Here is an 18,943-nt window from a genome sequence, read left to right as displayed (position 1 = left end):
GGGGGGCGGGGCCTGGTGCAGCGGCCGCGGCGGTCCCCGCGCTCCCGGCAACGGCGGCAGCCCCGGAGCGGGCCCGGGCCCGGCGCACGGTGAGCGGCGGGGCGGGGGGTGGCCGGTCCCGCGGGGGTCCCGGTGCCAGGGGAGGCTTCCTGCGGGACGAAGGGAGGCTGCGGGGAGTCTCCCACCGCACACAGCGTCTGCCGGCTCCTGGCTGCGCGCTTGTCACGTGTGCGCTGTGGTGACATGGGCGAAAAGGGCTTTTTTTTAGTTTTGTTTTATGGCTTATTAATCAAAGCTGTTTCTCCTTCTCACCAATCACGCCTCTGCTGTGGCTCCAGCCTCCGGGCTGCGCTAACAGTTAATCCCGCTTTACATACTTTTTTTGGGTTAGAAGGGATCAGCTCATCCGTTTTCCCGCTCCTGCCATGGTTATGGACCTTCCACTGGACCACGTTACTTCAAGCTGGCCTTGGACACTTCCAGGGATGGGGCAGCCACAGCTTCTCTGGGCAACCTGTGCTGGTGCCTCTCCACCCTCATAGGGAAGAATTCCTTCCTAATATCACATTTAAATCCCTGTCCTTTTTGAAAGGCTGCAGTAATATCTCCCCGGGTGCAGTGAGGCAGCGTCTCCAAGAGAAGTGAGCACATAATTCATCCCCCAGCACTAATTCCAGGGATAGGAAATAGGGCTGAGTTAGTGCTGTGAGAGGAAAACACGAACAGAAGGCCTTGAGTGAGTTGCCCACATCCAAATGCTCTAATTGGGGATGTTTGGGAGGGGAAGTGGTGTGAGCTCTGTGATGCTGCTTTGGTTTGGTGTGTCCTGGGGATATCTTTGCCTGGAAACTGCCAGGATTAGTTGCTGCTTCTGAGATTTGCTTTACATAAGAGTTATAAATACAGAGTGGGCTGAGGACAGAAGGAGGTGAAGAGGGCAGCAACAGCCCAGTTACAGCCAGTAGGGTGGTGATCCTGCTCTGGGTGGTCGTCACAGGGGTGTTAAGGCTGCTGAGACACCTGGCAGGTACCACAACCTCCTGGTCTCACAACGAAAGCAGAGGAATGCTTAATGCACTGAGAGTTTGGGAGGTTTTAGGCTGAAGCATTTGACCTTGTGATTTGACTCTGTGTTGGAATGGTGGGTCGTGGCCCTCCCCTGTACTTCTGCTGGCACTGGCATCTCACGTGGCCCCCCAAACAGTGGTGGGAAGCTCCTTCTGGTCGAATGTGGCCATACAGAGCCACAGCTGGGAATGTTTGGGGTGAGGTGATTGGATCCAACTGCTTCAACCTGTGCTGGATGGGCCCTCAAGGCCCAGCTGTGGTGTGTGAGAAATAATGAAGCAATAGGCTACAGGTGGGACATGCTGAATTAGGATTCTTTTTGCAGCTTCTGAAGTGCCCTCTGAGAAGGTGGCAGAGGTTTAGGTAAGTAGGGAGAAGCTGTTTTGTCCCTGGGCAGTGATGATCCAGGTCTGGGACTTCTCTTGAAGCTGCCTTCTGGGAAAGATGCTTGCCTTCTTTTTCTTCCCTTTCTCATTTCAGCTTATTTTTTTTCCTTGGTTAAAAAGTGCCTGAAGCAAATCTTCGTTTCCCTGTGGAAACTCAGAGGCCTGAGGGATCTGATTATAACTTGGTGCTGCTTCAGCTCCCCTCCTTGTTTCCATAGCCCCTGGAAGTGTTGTGTGGAAGCTCTTTGATTTGTTTTGCTGTGTGTGCTGCAGTGGAAGGGCTCTGCAATGTGCTGGGGGACAAAGAACCTTCATTTCTGGGGGCAGTTGTGACTTTGTGTTGCCTCCTTCCTGCCCCCAGGTGCGGGAGCCATGGCAGGAGCCGTGCGCATCGGGAACCAGCTTATTCTGGAAGAAGTTTATAATGATTCCTATGTTCCTGATGAGCAAGGTGAGTGCTGCCTGTCCTCCCTGTGGGCTGGGTGAAGGGATTCAGGCACACAGGTCACTTCTGAGTGTGTTCAGAAAATGGGAATTGGGGAGAGCCTTGGTGGAGAGGGTAAAATACATGGAATTTTGCAGAAAACAGAGTTGAAAAATGACCTCTTTGCTTGCAGAGGTAAATGCCACCTGGCAGGACACAAGCTGGTGGCTTTGAGCAGCTTTGTTTTGGGATCAGGATTTCCTAGTGTGCCCCCTGCTTTAGCTGGAAGGGTGGCTCTGCTGTGTAGTGCCTGGTGTAGACTGTCTTCACAGATTCCTCTTGTGTTTTCCTAGAAATCCGGAATTTTGCTCCAATAATCGGGATTGATCCTGACAAGGAGTCAGAGCTGCTGTGGCTGGCCAGGGAGTGCCTGGTGGCCCCGTTACCCCCGGACTGGAAGCCCTGGTGAGAGTTTGGTTGTAGCTGTCCTGGGTGGTTCCCAGTGACAGGACAAGTGGGAATAGCTTCAGACTGGCAGAGAGGAGGTTTAGATTAAATTTCAGGAAGAAATTTTTCCCTGTGAGGGTGGGCAGGCCCTAGCACAGGTTGCCCAGAGAAACTGTGGCTGCCCCATGCCTGGAAGTGTCCAAGGCCAGGTTGGATGGAGCTCTGAGCAAGCTGGTCTAGTGGAAGGTGTCCCTGCCCATGGCAGGAGGGAGGATATTTAAGGTTCTTTCCAACCCCACCCATTCTATGATTCCTGTCCTCTCCTGCTGTCCTCTCCCTGTGCTGCCCAGCATTCCTGGTGGGGAGGGTGAGTGATGCCACAACACTGTACTTCCTGTGGATGAGGGAGCTCAGGGATTTTTGGGGTGGCAAAAGAAGTGGAGAAACTCTTTGACGAGCTTGATAAGGTCATGAGCATCCTAGGAGAGCTGCTTCCCCACACTGATATGTTTTTGACCTCTTGGAGGCTTGATGCTCCTCTTCCCTGAGCTCCAGGTGGACACACCATCCAGTGAGGATGTTCTGGCTTGTGCAGCTGTGTTTTCATGTGCTCTTTCACCCTTTCATGCTGTGTTTGCCATGCAGCCAAGACACCACTGGTGATGTGTATTACTTCAACTTTGCAAATGGCCAGTCCATGTGGGAGCACCCCTGTGATGAGCACTACAGGCAGCTGGTGGTCCGGGAGCGGGAGAAGCTGCTGGCACGGGGAGGTTTGAGGAAGGAAAAGAAGGAGAAGAAAGAGAAGAAGCAGAAGAAAGAAAAGAAAGAGAAGAAGAAGAAGGACAAGAAGGAGAAGCAGTCATTGAAGCAATCCCTTGTGAGTAGACTGCTTGCTGTGCTTCTGGGGAGGGCTGGGCAGAGGGAGGAACAAGGGACTTTGAGGACAAAAATTCCTTCTGAACTCAAAGCCAGGTGATGGGCAGGAAATCAAGTCAAGTTGGCAACACTGAATACAAAGTTACCTTTAATTTGGGCTATAAGACTTTGTAGTAAGCACACTGTGAAGCTGGTCTTTTCCCTGGAGATCCCACAATTTAAATTGAGGGGGAATGGCTTATTCAGCTACTTTGAGCTTAGTTTTCTTGCTGAATCTTGACTCCCAGAGTGAGTTGGTTAAGATGATGCAAGAACCCAAAAGTTGCAGTCAGCCCTCCTTCATCCATGTCCTGCACCTTGAGAAATGGACTCTGTTTCCTCTTAAATGACAGAAAAATGGGAGAAAGTTTGAATTGCCTTTTCTAGACAAGAGGGGGAGCATTCCCAGAGGTTACTGGCCCATGGCTTTGCGGGTCTGAACACTGAAATGGCTTAAAAGGTGTGATGAGACTCATCTGTAATTGTAATTTTCTCCTTCCTCTGGGAATAGCTGAACCATTTTGCTCAGTTTTGCCCAAACCTTTCCCTCTGTTGCCTGTTGTAGATCCTGCCTTACCTGGGAAAGAACATTCCAGGTTGTTTGGGGTTTATCCATAAGTAATGACCTCAGTTTAATAAGAACTTCCCAAATCTCTTGTTCTGAAGACAAGAATGAACTGAAAGGTCACTGTGTGCAACATTAATGGATTGCTTTGCTCTGCTGGTGTCCAGCTGTAGCTCCACTGAGTCTCCAGCTCAGGTTTCTCATTACTACTGTGAAAGTGCTCAGGTAGCTGATAAGAACTATAAATAACAGATAAACTGTAGATTAAAGTTTTAATTAGCCTGATGGCACCACATTTTTCTCTGCTGAAGGACAGTGAACATCCTCTGTCCTGTACGTGTGGTTAATGGCCATCTGTAGAAAATAATTAGTTTAAGCCCAGAATGTGATTTATTCTGCTGCCATTGCTGTGGTGATGACTTGGTGGAAGAAGGATCAGTGCATATTCATCTCCCTCTCCTCATCCATCAGTGAATTAACTCTGATTTCAGTCTGGAATCCTGAGTAGACTCAGGACACAGGGACTGTGGTTTCTGAAAACACGTGCTCTGCTGAAGCACCAGCCCTTGGTTGTGCTGCAGGGAAAACCCTGGAGTGCCACTAGGAAAACCCTGGCATGCATGTGCCTCTAGTTTGACTTGTGCAGGGGGAGACTCCTGGAGTGGGGGATTCCATGCTGTCCAGCAGGGTGGTTGCATTTCTGGGTGAGGATAACCTGGGATGTGAGCATGCATTGCTCAGAGGTGAGGATGTGGGGTGGCTCCCAGGGCTGCTGTGCTCTGAAAGGAAGGAGCATTCTGGACCCATTCAGATGGGTCTTTGACAGGCAGAATATATATGTAAATCTGTAAATCAAAGTATATTTCCTTACCTGTCCCATGTGCTGGTGGCTGTGGGGTCTCCAAGCAGGTTTTCAGTGGTGCTGGGGTTAGTTCAGCAGCCTGTGTTTGCACAGGGAGGCACCTTCTCCCTTTCCAAAGGAATCAGCACACCTGTATTCTCCTGTCAGTGAGTCCCCTCTCCATGTTCCAGCCCTTGGGCCCCCACCTGGCCCCCATCCAGCTGCCCCTGGGGACCCTCGCTCCGCTCCGTGGCCTCACAGCATCTCAGTCCATCATCCCTCGTGGATCACTGAGCCTGGACAGTGTGGTGGACTCTGACCTCCTCACCAAGGAAGGAACTCAGGTGAGGCTCCCTCTCTCCTGGGAACATGCCCTGAAAAGCACACTGCAAAGGCTCACGGGGGTGGGGGCACTTAGAAGCTTAAACGAGGGTATTTGTGATCTTTTGTTGGCTTTGAAATACAGTCGTTTGCTGAAAAACTGTATTTCTTTTTCTATTTCTAGGATGCTCAGTGCTAAATTAGTGGTGAGCTTTCTTCTGCTGTGTTTAGCAGATCTAAAGAAGGAATCATTTCAATTACTGTGGGGGAAGCAAAATCTATTAAGTTCATTTTAGTAGAACTTTGGTGTGCAAATGAAGCATGATGAACAATACAGATAACACAATTAATAAACAATATTTTCTGTCATCTATTTGAGAATAAATTAAAAGAACAGTTTTCCTGATAAATGTAAGGCTTACAATCATGTTGAATGATTATTTGTAGGAAGTGACCTTTTGGTCAATAAAACAAACCTGTTAAGTGGTGAGAAATTGATTTGTTAAAGGAAAGCAAAGCAAAATATGTGCAAAACATACAAATAATCACCTTCACAAATAAACAAACATGTTAAGTGGTAGGAAATTGACCTTGTAAAGGAAAGCAAAGCAATATATGTGGGAAACTTGCAAATGATCACCTTCACAAATAAACAAACATGTTAAGTGGTAGGAAATTGATCTTTTAAAAGAAAGCAAAGCAATATATGTGGGAAACATACAAATAAAGACTTTCATTGAAGGTTTTCCTGCTGGGTTAAGTCTTGTCACTAGTGATTTCAACTATTTTATTATGGTCTTGCCTGAATCAGTGTTTGGAGGCACAGGCAGGTTTGCAGATGTGCCTCTACAGGACAGGAGCCCCTTTGGCCTCATTAAGAATATTTCCTCTTCCAGCTGGATGTGGCTCTGGCAGCACAAGGATAGCACTGAAATCCTGAACTCTTTCCCAAAATCCAGCAGCTGCCCAGTGTCTCAGCAGGTTTCTGTCTTCCCTTTCCTGTCCTCTGACTTCCCTTTCTTTTGGCCTTCACAGCTTGCAGAGCTCTGTAAGCCCACCAGGCACACCAAGACCCTGCTGGGCTTGATCTGTGATGAGAAGATTTCCTCAAACACAACAGCTCTGGATAAATGGAGAAATGAAGAGGAAGAAAGTGAAAATGAGGTAGTTTGTGTGCCTTGGCTCTCAATGTGTGTCAGTAACCAGAGTCCATGAAGCTTCATGATGCTCCCCTGGTAGTGGTTGTTCCATTTGCCTCTGGGCTTTAATTTGTGCTGCATTTTCTCTGTGCTGATGGGTCCCCCAAAAGCATCTAACCCTGTTTCCACATTGTAATCCCTGTAAATCAACATCTGCCACGGTGTAATTCCAAAATGAACTGGCTGTAGGTGTGTGGCCATGGCTTTGCTGCCTTATTTCAATGCTGAGCAACCCTCAGTTCCTTTTGTGGGATTGCAGAGTGCAGAACTCAGTTTTGATCATCCTTTTTTTTTTTTTCTAAATGCCTTTAGAGTTTCCGTGGCACATCAGGACTGTTAAAAAATGTGTACTTGGATGTCGATGCCCTGGGAGGCAGCTTTGAATTTGAGGTAAGACCAGGAATGATGGGATGGGCAGGTGAAACTGCCCAGGTGGGAGAGGAGCTGAGGGATAAGAGTGCAGGAATATGGTGTCAGAGGGACGAGTTTCCTGTGTCACATAAGAATGAGAACAACCTGGAGCAGGCTGATGGAGGGGCTTGGGGGAGTGTATGGGAAGCCATTTGTGGCCCACAGGGGACAGTGGGGTGGGTGCTGAAGGCAAGTTTGTGTTTGGAGGAGGATGGTTGTGGTTTGGTAGCTGGGATTTGAGGGAGGCATCTTGGCACAGAGTGGAGCTTTTGTTTCACTCTAACGCAGGAAGAACTAAAGCCATGTAGATGAAGCAGACAAGGTGGAAATCTGCTCTTCCATGGAACAGCAGGAAGAGGGTCTTGGGTCAGAGGTGCCACTGCTTTTGCTGTGGGAGGAAGGCTCGGGGAGGAAGAGGCACACTTTGCTTCCACGTTTTTTTTCACTGAGTATACAGAGAAGGCTCATTTTCAGTTGAAGTTGCAATGATGGCATTGGGAAAAGAAGGGAATGTCCTCTGGGAATGCTATTGCACTGTCACTCAGTCCTACAAGGATCTTAATGTGGGCTGCACGTGGCCACTTTTTTGTGACAACACAAAACCTGTTTTCTTTCTTCTTGCACTGTAGATAAATCCTGCGGCTGAGACACTGAGCAGTCAGTGCACCCAAGGCCTTGTGCAAACTCTGTGCTTTCCTTGTGCTCTGTCTGTGCTTCCTTAGCCGGGATCAGGCTTAAGATGACAAGGGCACAATGGGAAGTGCGTTGTAAGCAGCTCTGGTGATTTGGCCCGACTGTTTGTGCTGACATTAATCCTTTCTCACCGCTTTGAAAATCCTGTTCCAGTATCTGAAAGGCAAATTAATTTCTTTTAAAGTGTTTTAGAGTATTTGCCTTATCCTTTTCACAGCACATGAAAATTAAACTGTAAAGTACTTTGCTGGAGAACCCATTCAAGGTGCTGGGCAGGATCTGTGAAGGCTTATGCCAAAGTGGATGTGACAAAGAGAGCCCTGACTCTCATCTCCAGACAACTGTGGGGGCCCAATTCCTCACTGAAATGTTAATGTGTGCAGGAACAAAGAGCTATCTTGGCATTTCAGTGCCGTGGGGATGGGGCATCAGGAATCTATTATGGAATGGCAATTGCTGCCCAACAGCCAGGCTGTTAACCCAGGTGGGTGATATCTCAGTCCTGATAAGATAGCAGTGCCCCACTGGAAAATAGAATTCTTTTGTAGTTCCATGAGATGGCAGTAGAAAAGCGTTCCTAGGAGTGAGCTCAGCCTGCTCCAGCTTCCTTGCAAAACAGAGGAGAGGGTTTGTGTAGCAAGTCCTACAGGGGGAAATCTAAGCTATAATGGATAAAGTAATGAAAAAACTGGCTTCATGTAGCCTGTGGTCAGGATTGAATGTTTGTATTCAAAGGAAATATGTGGTTTTAGTGACTTACAGAGACAGGATGTTGGGTGGAGTGGAGGCAGCATTGGAGTGTCTGGGAAGAGAGGGGGGAAGAAGTGGAAAAAATGCTCCCCCTTCAATGGGCATTTCTGGAGCAAGGAGTGTTTTAACTGAGAAAAAAGCACTAAAAATGAAAGCCAGGTCGGATGCTGGAGAACTTGGGGTGTGTGCAGTAGTTTGAATGTACTCCTGCAATGAGGGTCAGTTCTCACCTTAACCTGATTTCCTGCCTTCTGGCATCCTGAGTCCTCACTGCATGTGAGGCTCTTCCCCAAGATAGAAAAGAACTTGGGGATAGTGCTGGAAGGAACAAGAGGAGAAATAGGTCTGGCAGCACCTCTGGGTGCCTGTGAGAGTCCTGTGGTAGCAGAAATGATCCCCTGTGACAGTGTTGGCACCTTGGGATCAGTCTCTGGATAAAGAGTGGGAATCAAGGGGGTCCTTTGTGTTGGAAAATTACCATTCCTGGCTAGAGGGTGAAAGGGAGCTGCCTCTGTACATAAACACTGAGCAGTACAGCTGGTGTGTTCCCGAAGGGATGTAGTGCAGGAAGCAGTGCTGCTCCTTCCCAAGAAACACTTCCCTAGGATACCAGCACAGGGCTGGCTGGTGAGGGGACAGAAGTGGCTGCTGTGTGTGTAGTTTTGCTGTCATCTGTGGTTGGGGAGCATGGCTGCAGCAAGACACAGCTCACAGGGAAGAGTCTGTCACAGTGGGTGTCTCTCCTGGCTTGGAAAGGTGGTGTGGGGACTTCTGCAAGTGGCTTTGTCACCCCTCCACTAGGAAAACAGCGAGGCTGAGCAGGAGAACCACAGCAGCCTGTTGGCTGATGGTGCTGATCCCCCTGGAGCTGACCCCCAGCACCCCGGGAGTCCTGTGGAGGATGCTGGCAGCCTGGGAGAGGTGATGGTGGCTCTGGCTTGCTCAGTGTCCCTGAGGCTTTGCATGCAATGGGCAGCTTCTAGTGTTGTGGTTGTTTCTGGTAGATGCTTGGCTTGTTTCGTTTGCTGGTTAAAGTGTTATGTGCATGGAGAGAAGTGTGAACTTAAAATCCAAGGGCAAATGCTGCCCAAATGAAGTCTGGTGTTCCTACCCCCTCCCTGAGTCTGAGAACAGCCTGGAATTAGGGAGCAGGAAGGGAGCCCATCAACCTTCAAAACCTTCAAGGTTATTCTCTATGCAGTATATTTGTTCCTCTTTTTTCCTTTAAGTGTTAAATTTCTTGTTGTACTCTCAAATTCAACATGTTAAAGTGCAGAGGTGGCAGAGTCCATCCTCCTTCCTGAGATGAATTGGATTGAGTTTTGGTGGCTGTTGTTCATTCTGACTGTCCATCTCTGGGTCAGATGCTTATCCCAAACCTGTCCTGTAGGTATCAATGTCCTATTCTCCAGACTTACACTGATCACTGGAAATAATGATTTGATAGGCAGGACTTTCCTCTCAGTATCTTTCAGTACAGGTAAAACATGTTACAGTTTGTGAAAAGATCAGCTGAAGCCAGTTATGACCCAGCTGACTTGTCCCAGCTCTGAAATGCATAGTCTGTGTTGCACAAGGAAAACCTCCCTCCTCTTCTTTCACCTGTGTCTCTGACTGGCACAGTTCCCTCTTTTGGAGAATTGCATTTATGATCATCAAGGTGTAACATCAACAAAGCTTTTTTGTTTATAGCTGCCGTTAAAACAGGGTTCTGCCAGCTAAAGAATTTATTCTGGGATATTTTTGTGGCAGAGGTGAACTTGCCTGGAGGGAAACCCTGTTGAGTACCAGTAACACTGTGCACACTGTTGCAATCTGTTGTGTATGTGCCCCTTGAAGGGATGCAACTCTGCACTGTGTTCAAGCATCAAAATCCTGCTTGGTCTCATTTGGGTTATCCTGGATACTGTCAGATCTCCTGGTGGGATATTCTCTGGAGACCTCTAAAGCAAGTCTATCCAAAAGGAGTATAACTTTCCAGCCACCCTAATCCCCAGATAAATAAAACCACCATGAGAGCTCCTCTACTGGAGCATCCCTAAAATGCCCCTTGCACACCTTTCTCTGGGTTCAGGTGCCACCAAGAGCCTTGTGTGACTGGTTGGTGACTCTGGGAACCTCTGCTAACCAGGCATCACGCTGGACAGGGGCCATAAGCTGTCACTCAGTACCAGGAAATTGCAGGTGAGGCTCAGAGCTGCAGGTTTTTTGGGAAGTGCCCAGTGATTAGACTTCCCTGGCCTCTCCAGCCTGATGGATGGCTCTCTTGGCCCCGAGAAGGTCTCGCAGACAAATGACGTGCCAGGGAACGTGCTGCAGCTCTGGGTCTGGATCTGACAGCGTTCCAGTGGCACTTTGATAAAAATACACTGTTAAAATATGCGCTCAGTGTACGGTACACGCTGTACGCAGGATGCAGGGAATGTTTGACAAGACACCGCAGCATTAATAAAACAGTGAGAAAGTGGGACGTGCAAGCAGGTCTGTTTGCATACTGATGAGGGAACCTTCTCCTGCTCCCTCCTGGCTATTCTGCTCTCCACGGTGGGTGTTGTGGCCTCTCTGCTGCTGGGAGAGGCAGTTGAACCTTTGGGTGACTAAGCTTTAATTTGGGGTTGGTCTTTTTTCCCCCCAGGCCAGTGGGTTCTGCCATCTCTCAGCCTCCTGTGTTAGTCACAGGCTTGTTCTGAGCTTTAAGGGGCGGTGTCAATCAGTGCCCACCCTCAAGTCTGTCCTGCTGGAAGGTGGGATGATGATCCTGCCTACTGTTCTTTGCTTAAAACGTGAGGCAGAAATGAAATGTCCAGTCATGGTCTCTTAAGATTCCAATCTCTTACTGAACAGAACCAACATGGAAGCATAAATGGGTCTGCTGTGGAGCACATTGGGTGCTCCCAGGGCTGGTGGCCTTGCACAGCCACTGCCCACTTTTATCAACTGAGACCCTGCAAATAAAAAAGCAACAGATAAAAAACCCCATCAGAGCCCAAAAAGTGAATGAGATTATCTCAATGGAGACCCTTGCCTTGGAATGGGACTATGTGAAAAGAAGTCAAACAGGTCTCAAAGTCACCCAAAGCTTTTTGATTTTGCTGCTTGCTGTAGGGGAGTTTGTGCTGTTCTGACCCCTGCATCCCCCCAGAGAGAATGTTGTGGCTATAATTGTGTTTGACTTGCTGCCTAGAAGGAGTCTTTAAAATCAAGACATGCTGAAGAAGTGCAGGAGTCTTCCTTGGATTCTGATGCTGCGTGCCCTCCATCTCCAGTTCAAATCCTTCCCGGAGATGCTGACAGCAGCCTGTCTGGCCAGAACAAGGAGGACTCTGGTGGGGAACTTGCTGGGAATGAAGTACTGGACAAAAATGATGCTGAGGTGGAAGGTGACATCCCTGCAGCTGAGGAGCTGCCCAAGTCTGTGGGGGAAAGGAGCACAGCAGGGATGGATGTGCCAAGTGGTCCTGGGCAGGCTGAAGCTGCATCTCTGGCTGTGGAAGGTGCTGAGGCAGATCAGATGGGAAGCCTGGCTGCCACTGCTGACACCGTGTCCTGTGGAGAAAAGATAGTGGATGAAGGGAGGGAAGAAACAGCAGCTGATCCAAAAACAGAGAGCAGGCTGGATGCTGGTGAAGTAAGAGACCTGCCTGCATGGTTTGGGGTTGGTGTTGGCTCTTCCTGTCGTCTTGTCAGGCTCTGACTCAGGAAAGCTCTTGTAGCACTGTCTCGTGTTCTGTGAAGCCAGTGCAAGTGCTTTCCTGGTCAGCAGGATGTTCCTGGGGGGCACAAGTGCTCTGAATTTCCAGACTGGCATTTCAGGATCGAGCTAGGCAATTATTCTCTCCTGCACACACCAAATGCTGTCCAAAGCCACCGACATGCAAAAAACCCTCAACTGTGAGGTGTGTTTTGAGTCTTGGAGGAGAAACAGTCTCAGCTTCGCGTGCTGCCGTCTGTCCTGAGCGAGCAGGTTTGCTGATGGAGCTCACACCGAGCCCAGCTGTCCGTGCTGCTTTGTTTCTCTCCTTCTGTTGTTTCTCTCAGCTTACGCAGAGCTGGGGCAGGAGTGTAAAGTGAGTGCCAGCCGTGAGATTCGCGGCTCTGCGGCGGATGCGATGGGAGCTGCGGGGTTGGAGCGGGGAAGGACGGAGCCTCGGGGCTGTCTCTGGAGCACAGAACCTCCCAGTCTGCCCACTGTGGGAGGAGAACTGTCCACAACCCACTGTAGACCCGGGGGGTTGGGTTGTGCAGTCTGACAGGAGCCACTGTGTCACAGTGGCCTGGCCCTGCAGCTGGGCTGCCAGACAGACACACTGTCTGCTCGTGGTCAGGTTCCAGAATAGAATATGGGTTAGAATATGGGATCTGATGAATGCTCTCTTTCCAATCTGGCTGCCTTCCTGCTGAGTTTGATGATTTCTCTAGTTCACTGACGCGTAATGTCTGTAAGAAATGATAAAATACAAAGCTGAGCGTGGAAAACATGCTCTGTCCTGAAGAGCTTAGAGCTGACAGCATTGCTGTTCCAAACCCTTACCTGTGTGCTTCTGCACATGAGCTGTCCTGCTGAAGTTAGCAGGGCCATAGAGTATTCCCACGGAACAATTCCATGTGGCTTCATGATGGTGGGAATGTAGAAGTTCTCACTGCTACATTCACTGCTTAGGCACGGCAAGAGGGGCTTTTAAAGTGCTTTTAAGACCATGGTGCTGTTCTGTGTGGAGGGCTGGGAGCTCCAAGAGCAGCAGAGATCCTTGCAGATGGAGAAGCAGCAAGTGCCTTTGGTCAGGGATATTTGAAGAGCACTTCTCTGCCCTTGCCCTCCTGTGAAGGTGGTGTTTTGTACTTGTTTTGTGGGTCACACCCTTAGTGTCTGCCCTGTGATGTCCTGTGATCTTGTCTCCCCTGTGTTAGAGAGGCCAGATTTGTGTTCCCAGTGCCAGTTGTCATGTTGGGAGTGCCCAGGTGGTAAGACACCTACAGGCTGTAACTTGTATTCTCCTCTCAGCTTTCAAAGGCATCTGAAATCAGTGGGGAGGACTTGCGTGTCTCCACCTGCTCCAATGGGGAGCTGAATCAGCCTGTGGTGAGTCACCAAAAACTCCTTGTCCCTTGGGTGTGGGGCTTCGGGTTTCTCTGGGATGGTGCAGCCAGGTAGTGCTGTGCCCACTCCTTGCAGTGCCCTTTCAGCTGTGGCACAGGCCAGCAGTGTCACCCTGCACCTCACAGACTGGGTTTGTGGGTGAGGTAATATCCCTGAAAAAGTAGGTCACATATTGCTGGGACTGTGTTTAGATAATTGCAAAAAAGGAAAATAATAAGCAGTGTAAAAATTGTGCTTTAAGGGACTCAGCAGCTTTTGCTAAGGGGGGTGTGTATGGCTGTGAGACCTGGCTCTGGAGGGTGCCTGTGGGAGAACAGGCAGGAGAGAAGCCCTGAGATGGGGGGGAGATGCCCATCAGCATCTCTTCATCTCCACAGGAAGCTGCCATTGCCATCTGCCAGTGGGAGCAGAGGCAGCATGGCCAGCAAATGGCTGAGAATATCATTATTTATTGGGGTTGGTACAAGCCTGTGTTGGCAAGTGGCTCTGCCTTGTGCAGTGCTGGCTCATGGGCATGTGTGTGCACACACTGCCCTGTGCAGCCAAGTGCAAGGCCCCCACAGCCTCTGCCAGGAGGAAGGATTGTCAGAGAATGAATACCTTGTGGCAGCTGACTTTTAGGAAAAAATATGAGGAAATGTGCAGGGGTATCATAAAGAGGAGCAGTAGAGGCTGGGGGATTATGTGTGCCCTTTGGATGTGCCATTCACCACCCCTGCCTGCTGTGGTTGATGTGGAAGGGTGCACTGGGAGCGTGACAGAGCTCTCAGTCCCGCAATGTCTTCCCTGTGTGGCATTGATGTACCTGGACCCCACAGGGAGGGTTTCCTTAGGGATCTGGTGAGGGGAACTGCTGCTGACCTGCCATCAGTGGGGTGGGCAGTGGGGATTGCAAGCCATGTCAGGATTTTGGTTTCAGGGTCTCTGGCAAACCCTGTGTGTTCTCATCAGACGTTGATACTTTTCTGCTTTCTTCTTTAGGAGTTGGGCTTCCAGAGGCAGCTTTCTGAGGAGGTATTGGATGCAGGGGCTCCATCTCCTGTTTTGGACAGCCCCATGTGCAAGGTGAGTTCTGTGTGTGTGATCAGGGATGATCCATGAACAGGCAGGTGAAATACTGGGGTGTGTTGCACTAACACTGTGATGCTGTCAGTGTAAAGGCTTTGCAGAGGTGAACAGGAGCATTGTGTGAAGTGTCAGGGATCAGAGCAGCACTACCAGGGCATTGTTTTTTCTGCAGGGATGAGATGCACAAGGCTACATAAAGAAGCTAAGCCTTCAGGAGTGCACATATGCAGGCTCCCCTGCGCGCTTTCCCTGCCCCAATAGGAGTGTCAATAAATGGCTTTCCTGGGGAATGATGGAAGTAGTCTATTTTACTTTCTTCTTTTGTGACTATATTTGTCCTTTTCTTTCTCTTAAGCAGATAGGAAGGATTTGTGTAGCAGAACACGATAGAAATCAATGGGAAGAAAAGGAGGCTAACTCCCTCTGACAGATTTTGGTAGAGGGAAGCTTACTTTTAAGCATTTGGTTGTCTTGCCAGCTTTCATGAAGAGGGGAAAACAGTCTCCTTTCAGTGAGGCTGTAGCACACTGAGCACATGTGTGGGCACATGTCTGTCCTCCTGTACTGTGTTATTCTGGGATGTAGCAATGGTTGGGCAGTTCTGACTGAAGGTTGCTGTGCATCTTGGGTTTATCCTTGTCTTCTCAGCATGTTGCTGAGTTGGCTTCCTCAGCCCCACGTTCCTCTGGAGCATTCCTGCTCCATCTCAGTGCGATGTGTTGGCTGGGAGTGCGGTGGAGGGCAGGATCCAGCTGGGGTTACTCAGCCTTGTGCTGATTGTGAGTGATCAGCTGCTCTGGAGGAGACCCTGAGTGGCAAACTCCCCACCTGTCCAGCAGAGAGGAGCAATCCGGTTTGTAAGGTTGTGTCTGGAGAATACACCTGTCCTCTTGTGCCTAATAATGAGCATAATCAGATGTGAAGGGAAAACAAAACATATGCCTGCTGTGTTCCCCCTCTCCCTCCCTGCAGCGCAGACACTGTGCATGCAAATGCTTGTTGGAGCAGCCACGTTGGAGTTTATTACAGCCCTGTTTGGGGAGAGCTGGGTGTGAAATGGTGCTCCCTGCAGAACTGCAGCTGCTCTTTTGTGTCTGTACACAGAGGCTCGGCTGGAATGACTCTGGTTGCAGGAATGTGCCTGCTTCCATGTAAGGAGCTTGCCTTGCTTTGAATATATTAACAAAATACTCTGTTGTGAAAAAAAAAACAACATTTCTGGCAGCTCCATGAGCACAAAATTGGAGGGTTTTGGTTGGCATGTTTTGGCAGGAGCTGTGGTGGCTGCAGAAGCTCTGTGGGATGTGTCCTGCTAGACCTGGCTGCTCTGCTGGCAGAGGGAAGGCTGCTCCTTCCCACCTTCACTTACTGAATGTGCAAGATAAAGAATCCTGGAATATAAAATATCCTGAATTGAAAGGGGGGACCCATGAGGATCATTCAGTCCAACTCCTGGCACTGTTCAGGACACTCCAACAATCCCACCATGTGCCTGAGAGCATTGTCTAAACACTCCTTGAGCTCTGACAGCCTTGGGGCCGTGACCACTGCCCTGGGGAGCCTGTTCAGTGCCCAAACTTGGGGAAAAAGACAAACCTGTGTCTGAAGTGCTTAGTGCTGGCACCTCGCTCTGCCAAGGGGGGACAGTGGTGAGGAGTGGGATGCAGGCATGATCTAAGCTGATGCGAGATCCTCCTGCTGAGTCCCTCAAGCTGATGTGAGATCCTCCTGCTGAGCCCTTCGGGATCTTTGTTGTGCAGAGGGAGGAGATGGTCCATTATCTGTCATTCCTGTTGTTCACACAACCGGTTCTGTGTCCTGAGCATGTGAGGTGTCCTCTGTGGACACAGCTGGGCAGAAAACTCTGCTGCTTGAGTTATTGGCACTGCTTGGGATCCTGGGGGGCAACAGGAGGGGCAAGGATCTAACAGTTCCACAGACAAAGCTTAAAATCTGCCCTCATTACCTGCAGACAGGTGCTGTCCTTCCAAATGTGTCCAGAGATTCCTGCAGTCCTGGGGAGGGACAGCCCTGTTGGGCAGAGGGGCAGTCACAGCCCCGTGCCTGGGCTCAGCAGAGGTGCCCTGTGACTATTATCCTTGCCCATTTGTCTGGCTCCTTCCCGTTCCCAGGCAGCGGTGACAGAGCCCATTTTGAGCGAGGAAACATTTGCTGAGCTCCTCGGTTCCCGGGAATTGCAGTCATTAGTTACAGCGGGGCAGGAGGGAGGCTGGGGGTGGGGGGCTGTGGAGAGCTCTGCCCAGGCTGATGTGATGGAAGGTGACAGCACTTTCAGGGAATCCTTCTGCTGTTTGCTCCACTGAACATTTGCATAAGTTACTGCTGTTTTAATTCTGTGTTGTTTTGGCCCTGCTCCACATACAGGAGGGGCTGGGCTCATCTGCTGGTCCTGTGCTCACCAAGAATTTATGAATGGGCTGTGCTTTTGGGGACCCAAACTGTGAACAGGGAGGGTGAGCCCTCACTGCCTCCTGTGGAGCTGGCAGGTGAGGAGGGAAGTCCTTCCCCCTCCCAGGTGAGCTGTGCAGTGTCTGCTGAGGGGACAGAGGGGTCTGGGAGCTGGCAAGTGGGCAAAGGAGCAGGTGATACTATTTCACATTCAAATATTTGCTATTTGTATTTCAGATATTTACTGTGTCATAAATAAGCCAACTGAATGCTCAGTGTGCTGCTGAGGGGGCTGGCTTCCCTAGCAGCACCCACCCTGATGTGTCCTAGAGTCAGAAATCCCTGGACTGGTGACCCTGTGTGTGTGCTGCCCTTCACAGCCTGCCTAGAACCAGGATGGGAGGCAGGACTGAGCCCTGATGTGATTCTGGTCCCAGCCAATACATCAATTTGCTTTATGGCCACAGTGCATTACTTTGTGTGTGACATTTTTCTTTTAGGAGATTTTTGTCCTGCATTTTTCAGGAAGTTTAGTGTTACTTGGGAATGTAAAATGACCTTCAGGTAAAAGCCAAACCTGTGTCCCAAGTGCTTAGTGCTGGCAGGGAGTTCATCTTCTGTATTGAGCTCCCAGGCCTCTCGTTTTGCTTTTGGAAACATTCCTGCAAGGCATTCCTGTGCTGTTTGGAGCCCCTTGGTTATCTTCAGAAGGCACATCCAGTGTTCTGGAACAGCCTGTGGATGCTGTGTGGTCCTTGGGCTCAGTGCTGATTCTGTGGACCTTCAGCAGAACCCCTGTAATGTCTTTGATGGTGAAGGAGCCACAAACTCCACACTGTTTGCTTTTACCTGCAGGCCCAGGAGGTGGGAGAAGAGGAAAAAGACCAAAGCAAAGCCAGTATAGAGGAAGAGCAAAGCAAAAGAACAAAAGCTGCTGAGAGGTATGGTACAAACAGAGCAACTCAGGAGGTGTGGGCAGCTGTAGCTCCTGATGCCTTTCCTGCTTTGTCCTCCCTGCTCTGCTTGCTGTAACATGGACAGGTGTCCCCTCTACAAGACCTCGAGATGCTGCAGCTTCTTACAGCTTCTTACTAAACCTCTCCCTTCTCCTGTCACCTCCTCAGCACTGTCTCAGAACTACTTCTGACTGGGTGAGCAGTGAAACTGCCTGTCCATCATGTCTTGGTGGCTGCCCCAGCTGTGACTCAGCCTTCTGTCTCCCTTACAGCTCCCTGACTATTCTTGAAAGCTCCAAAAGTCACGTTCTTGCCAAGATGGCCTGAACCTTTTAACACAGTGTGCTGGGCCCTGTGGTGTTGAACCAGGGGAGATGTGGCCCTTGGCTTTTGCCTGATGATAGACTGTTCTGGTTCTGAGTCAGCCCCTGGTTTCAGCACTGGTCCTACTGGGCTGCCAGCTCCCCACTAGGCAGAGCCTCTACCTGAAGGCTCTCAGGGCCAGCCTGGTGCCCGTTTCTGGTGCCAGGAGAGTCCAGCTGTGATGTGAACAGTTCTCACTTCTGGACCACCACAGAAGTGACCTGCACCAGGTGTAAGCATTAAGCTATTTTATTTCCTGGTAGGTGGGCAGCTCACCAGCTGTTGCCCCAAGAGGAATGCTGGCTTCCAGACCCTCAGTTACCATGAGGACTAGGCTGTTCAGGGGAGCTATTTCCAGCCTGTTTGTGGTGATTTGTTTAAAACTGTGCTGAGCAGTGAGCTCCCTGCTCCCTCGAGCCCCTCCTCCTTGGAGAGCTGCAGTGTGGCATTTACAGATGAGCTGTGTCAAAGTTCTTGGCTTCCACACAGTTACATGTTCTCCAGGGCACTGGGAACCAAGGAGCTGTTCCTTGTGCCAGGAAAACTCACGAGCAGAAGAAACTGCAGCCCATCTTAATGATTGGCTGCGTGACATGGGATTTGAAGCCTTGTTCTTGCAGGAGCTGTTCATGTGAGGGTCCCCAAAAATGTGTTCTGCCTGCAGGAGTTGTCTCCTTATCACTTGGTGCCTGCTTCCCAGCTGAGCATCCTCTTGTGCTCTCTGTCTGTGAAGCTGCTTGTGCTTGCCTTGTCTCTCCTTTCTGCACTTCTAAGATGAAGTAGAGCTGTAGATACAAACATGCCTGCCAACACTCCCATCTGTAATTTGGACAGCAGTGTGAGTGTTGCTGATAGGGCTGATGTACCTTGGGAACATTCTCTGAGGACCTGGAAAGAGTGGGATAACCCAAGGATGATATCCAGTGTTTTGAGACTGACACCCATTACATCCTCAGCTGCTTATTAGTTTGGTATGAGGTGGTGGGAATGGTGTGGAGCCTCCCTGTGGCTTTGGCAGCCCTGTGT

The 18,943-nt window shown here is 49.9% G+C and overlaps 1 protein-coding gene across 5 annotated transcripts in view; it reads left to right on the top strand.

Annotated features, from left to right (window-relative positions):
* The first annotated feature begins 7 nt into the window (after nucleotides 1–7).
* Nucleotides 8–18,943, top strand: part of CEP164 (centrosomal protein 164) — a 32,807-nt gene continuing 13,871 nt past the window's right edge. For 2 of the 5 annotated variants that reach the window (XM_071576355.1, XM_071576354.1), the window contains exons 1-10: nucleotides 8–89; nucleotides 1,816–1,905; nucleotides 2,232–2,343; nucleotides 2,971–3,205; nucleotides 4,841–4,993; nucleotides 6,006–6,134; nucleotides 6,482–6,559; nucleotides 13,026–13,103; nucleotides 14,103–14,186; nucleotides 17,454–17,539. In XM_071576355.1, the coding sequence (XP_071432456.1) occupies nucleotides 1,827–1,905; nucleotides 2,232–2,343; nucleotides 2,971–3,205; nucleotides 4,841–4,993; nucleotides 6,006–6,134; nucleotides 6,482–6,559; nucleotides 13,026–13,103; nucleotides 14,103–14,186; nucleotides 17,454–17,539 (1,034 nt within the window). In that variant the 5' untranslated portion in view covers nucleotides 8–89; nucleotides 1,816–1,826. Of the gene's footprint in view, nucleotides 90–1,815; nucleotides 1,906–2,231; nucleotides 2,344–2,970; nucleotides 3,206–4,840; nucleotides 4,994–6,005; nucleotides 6,135–6,481; nucleotides 6,560–8,824; nucleotides 8,945–11,207; nucleotides 11,652–13,025; nucleotides 13,104–14,102; nucleotides 14,187–17,453; nucleotides 17,540–18,943 lie in introns of all 5 variants that reach the window. The other 3 variants (XM_071576352.1, XM_071576351.1, XM_071576353.1) reach the window with 3 other exon arrangements.

Source organism: Pithys albifrons, chromosome 23, assembly GCF_047495875.1.
Source record: "Pithys albifrons albifrons isolate INPA30051 chromosome 23, PitAlb_v1, whole genome shotgun sequence".
In the NCBI taxonomy this organism is placed as follows: domain Eukaryota; kingdom Metazoa; phylum Chordata; class Aves; order Passeriformes; family Thamnophilidae; genus Pithys; species Pithys albifrons.
This window is presented reverse-complemented; position numbering and strand designations above follow the sequence as displayed.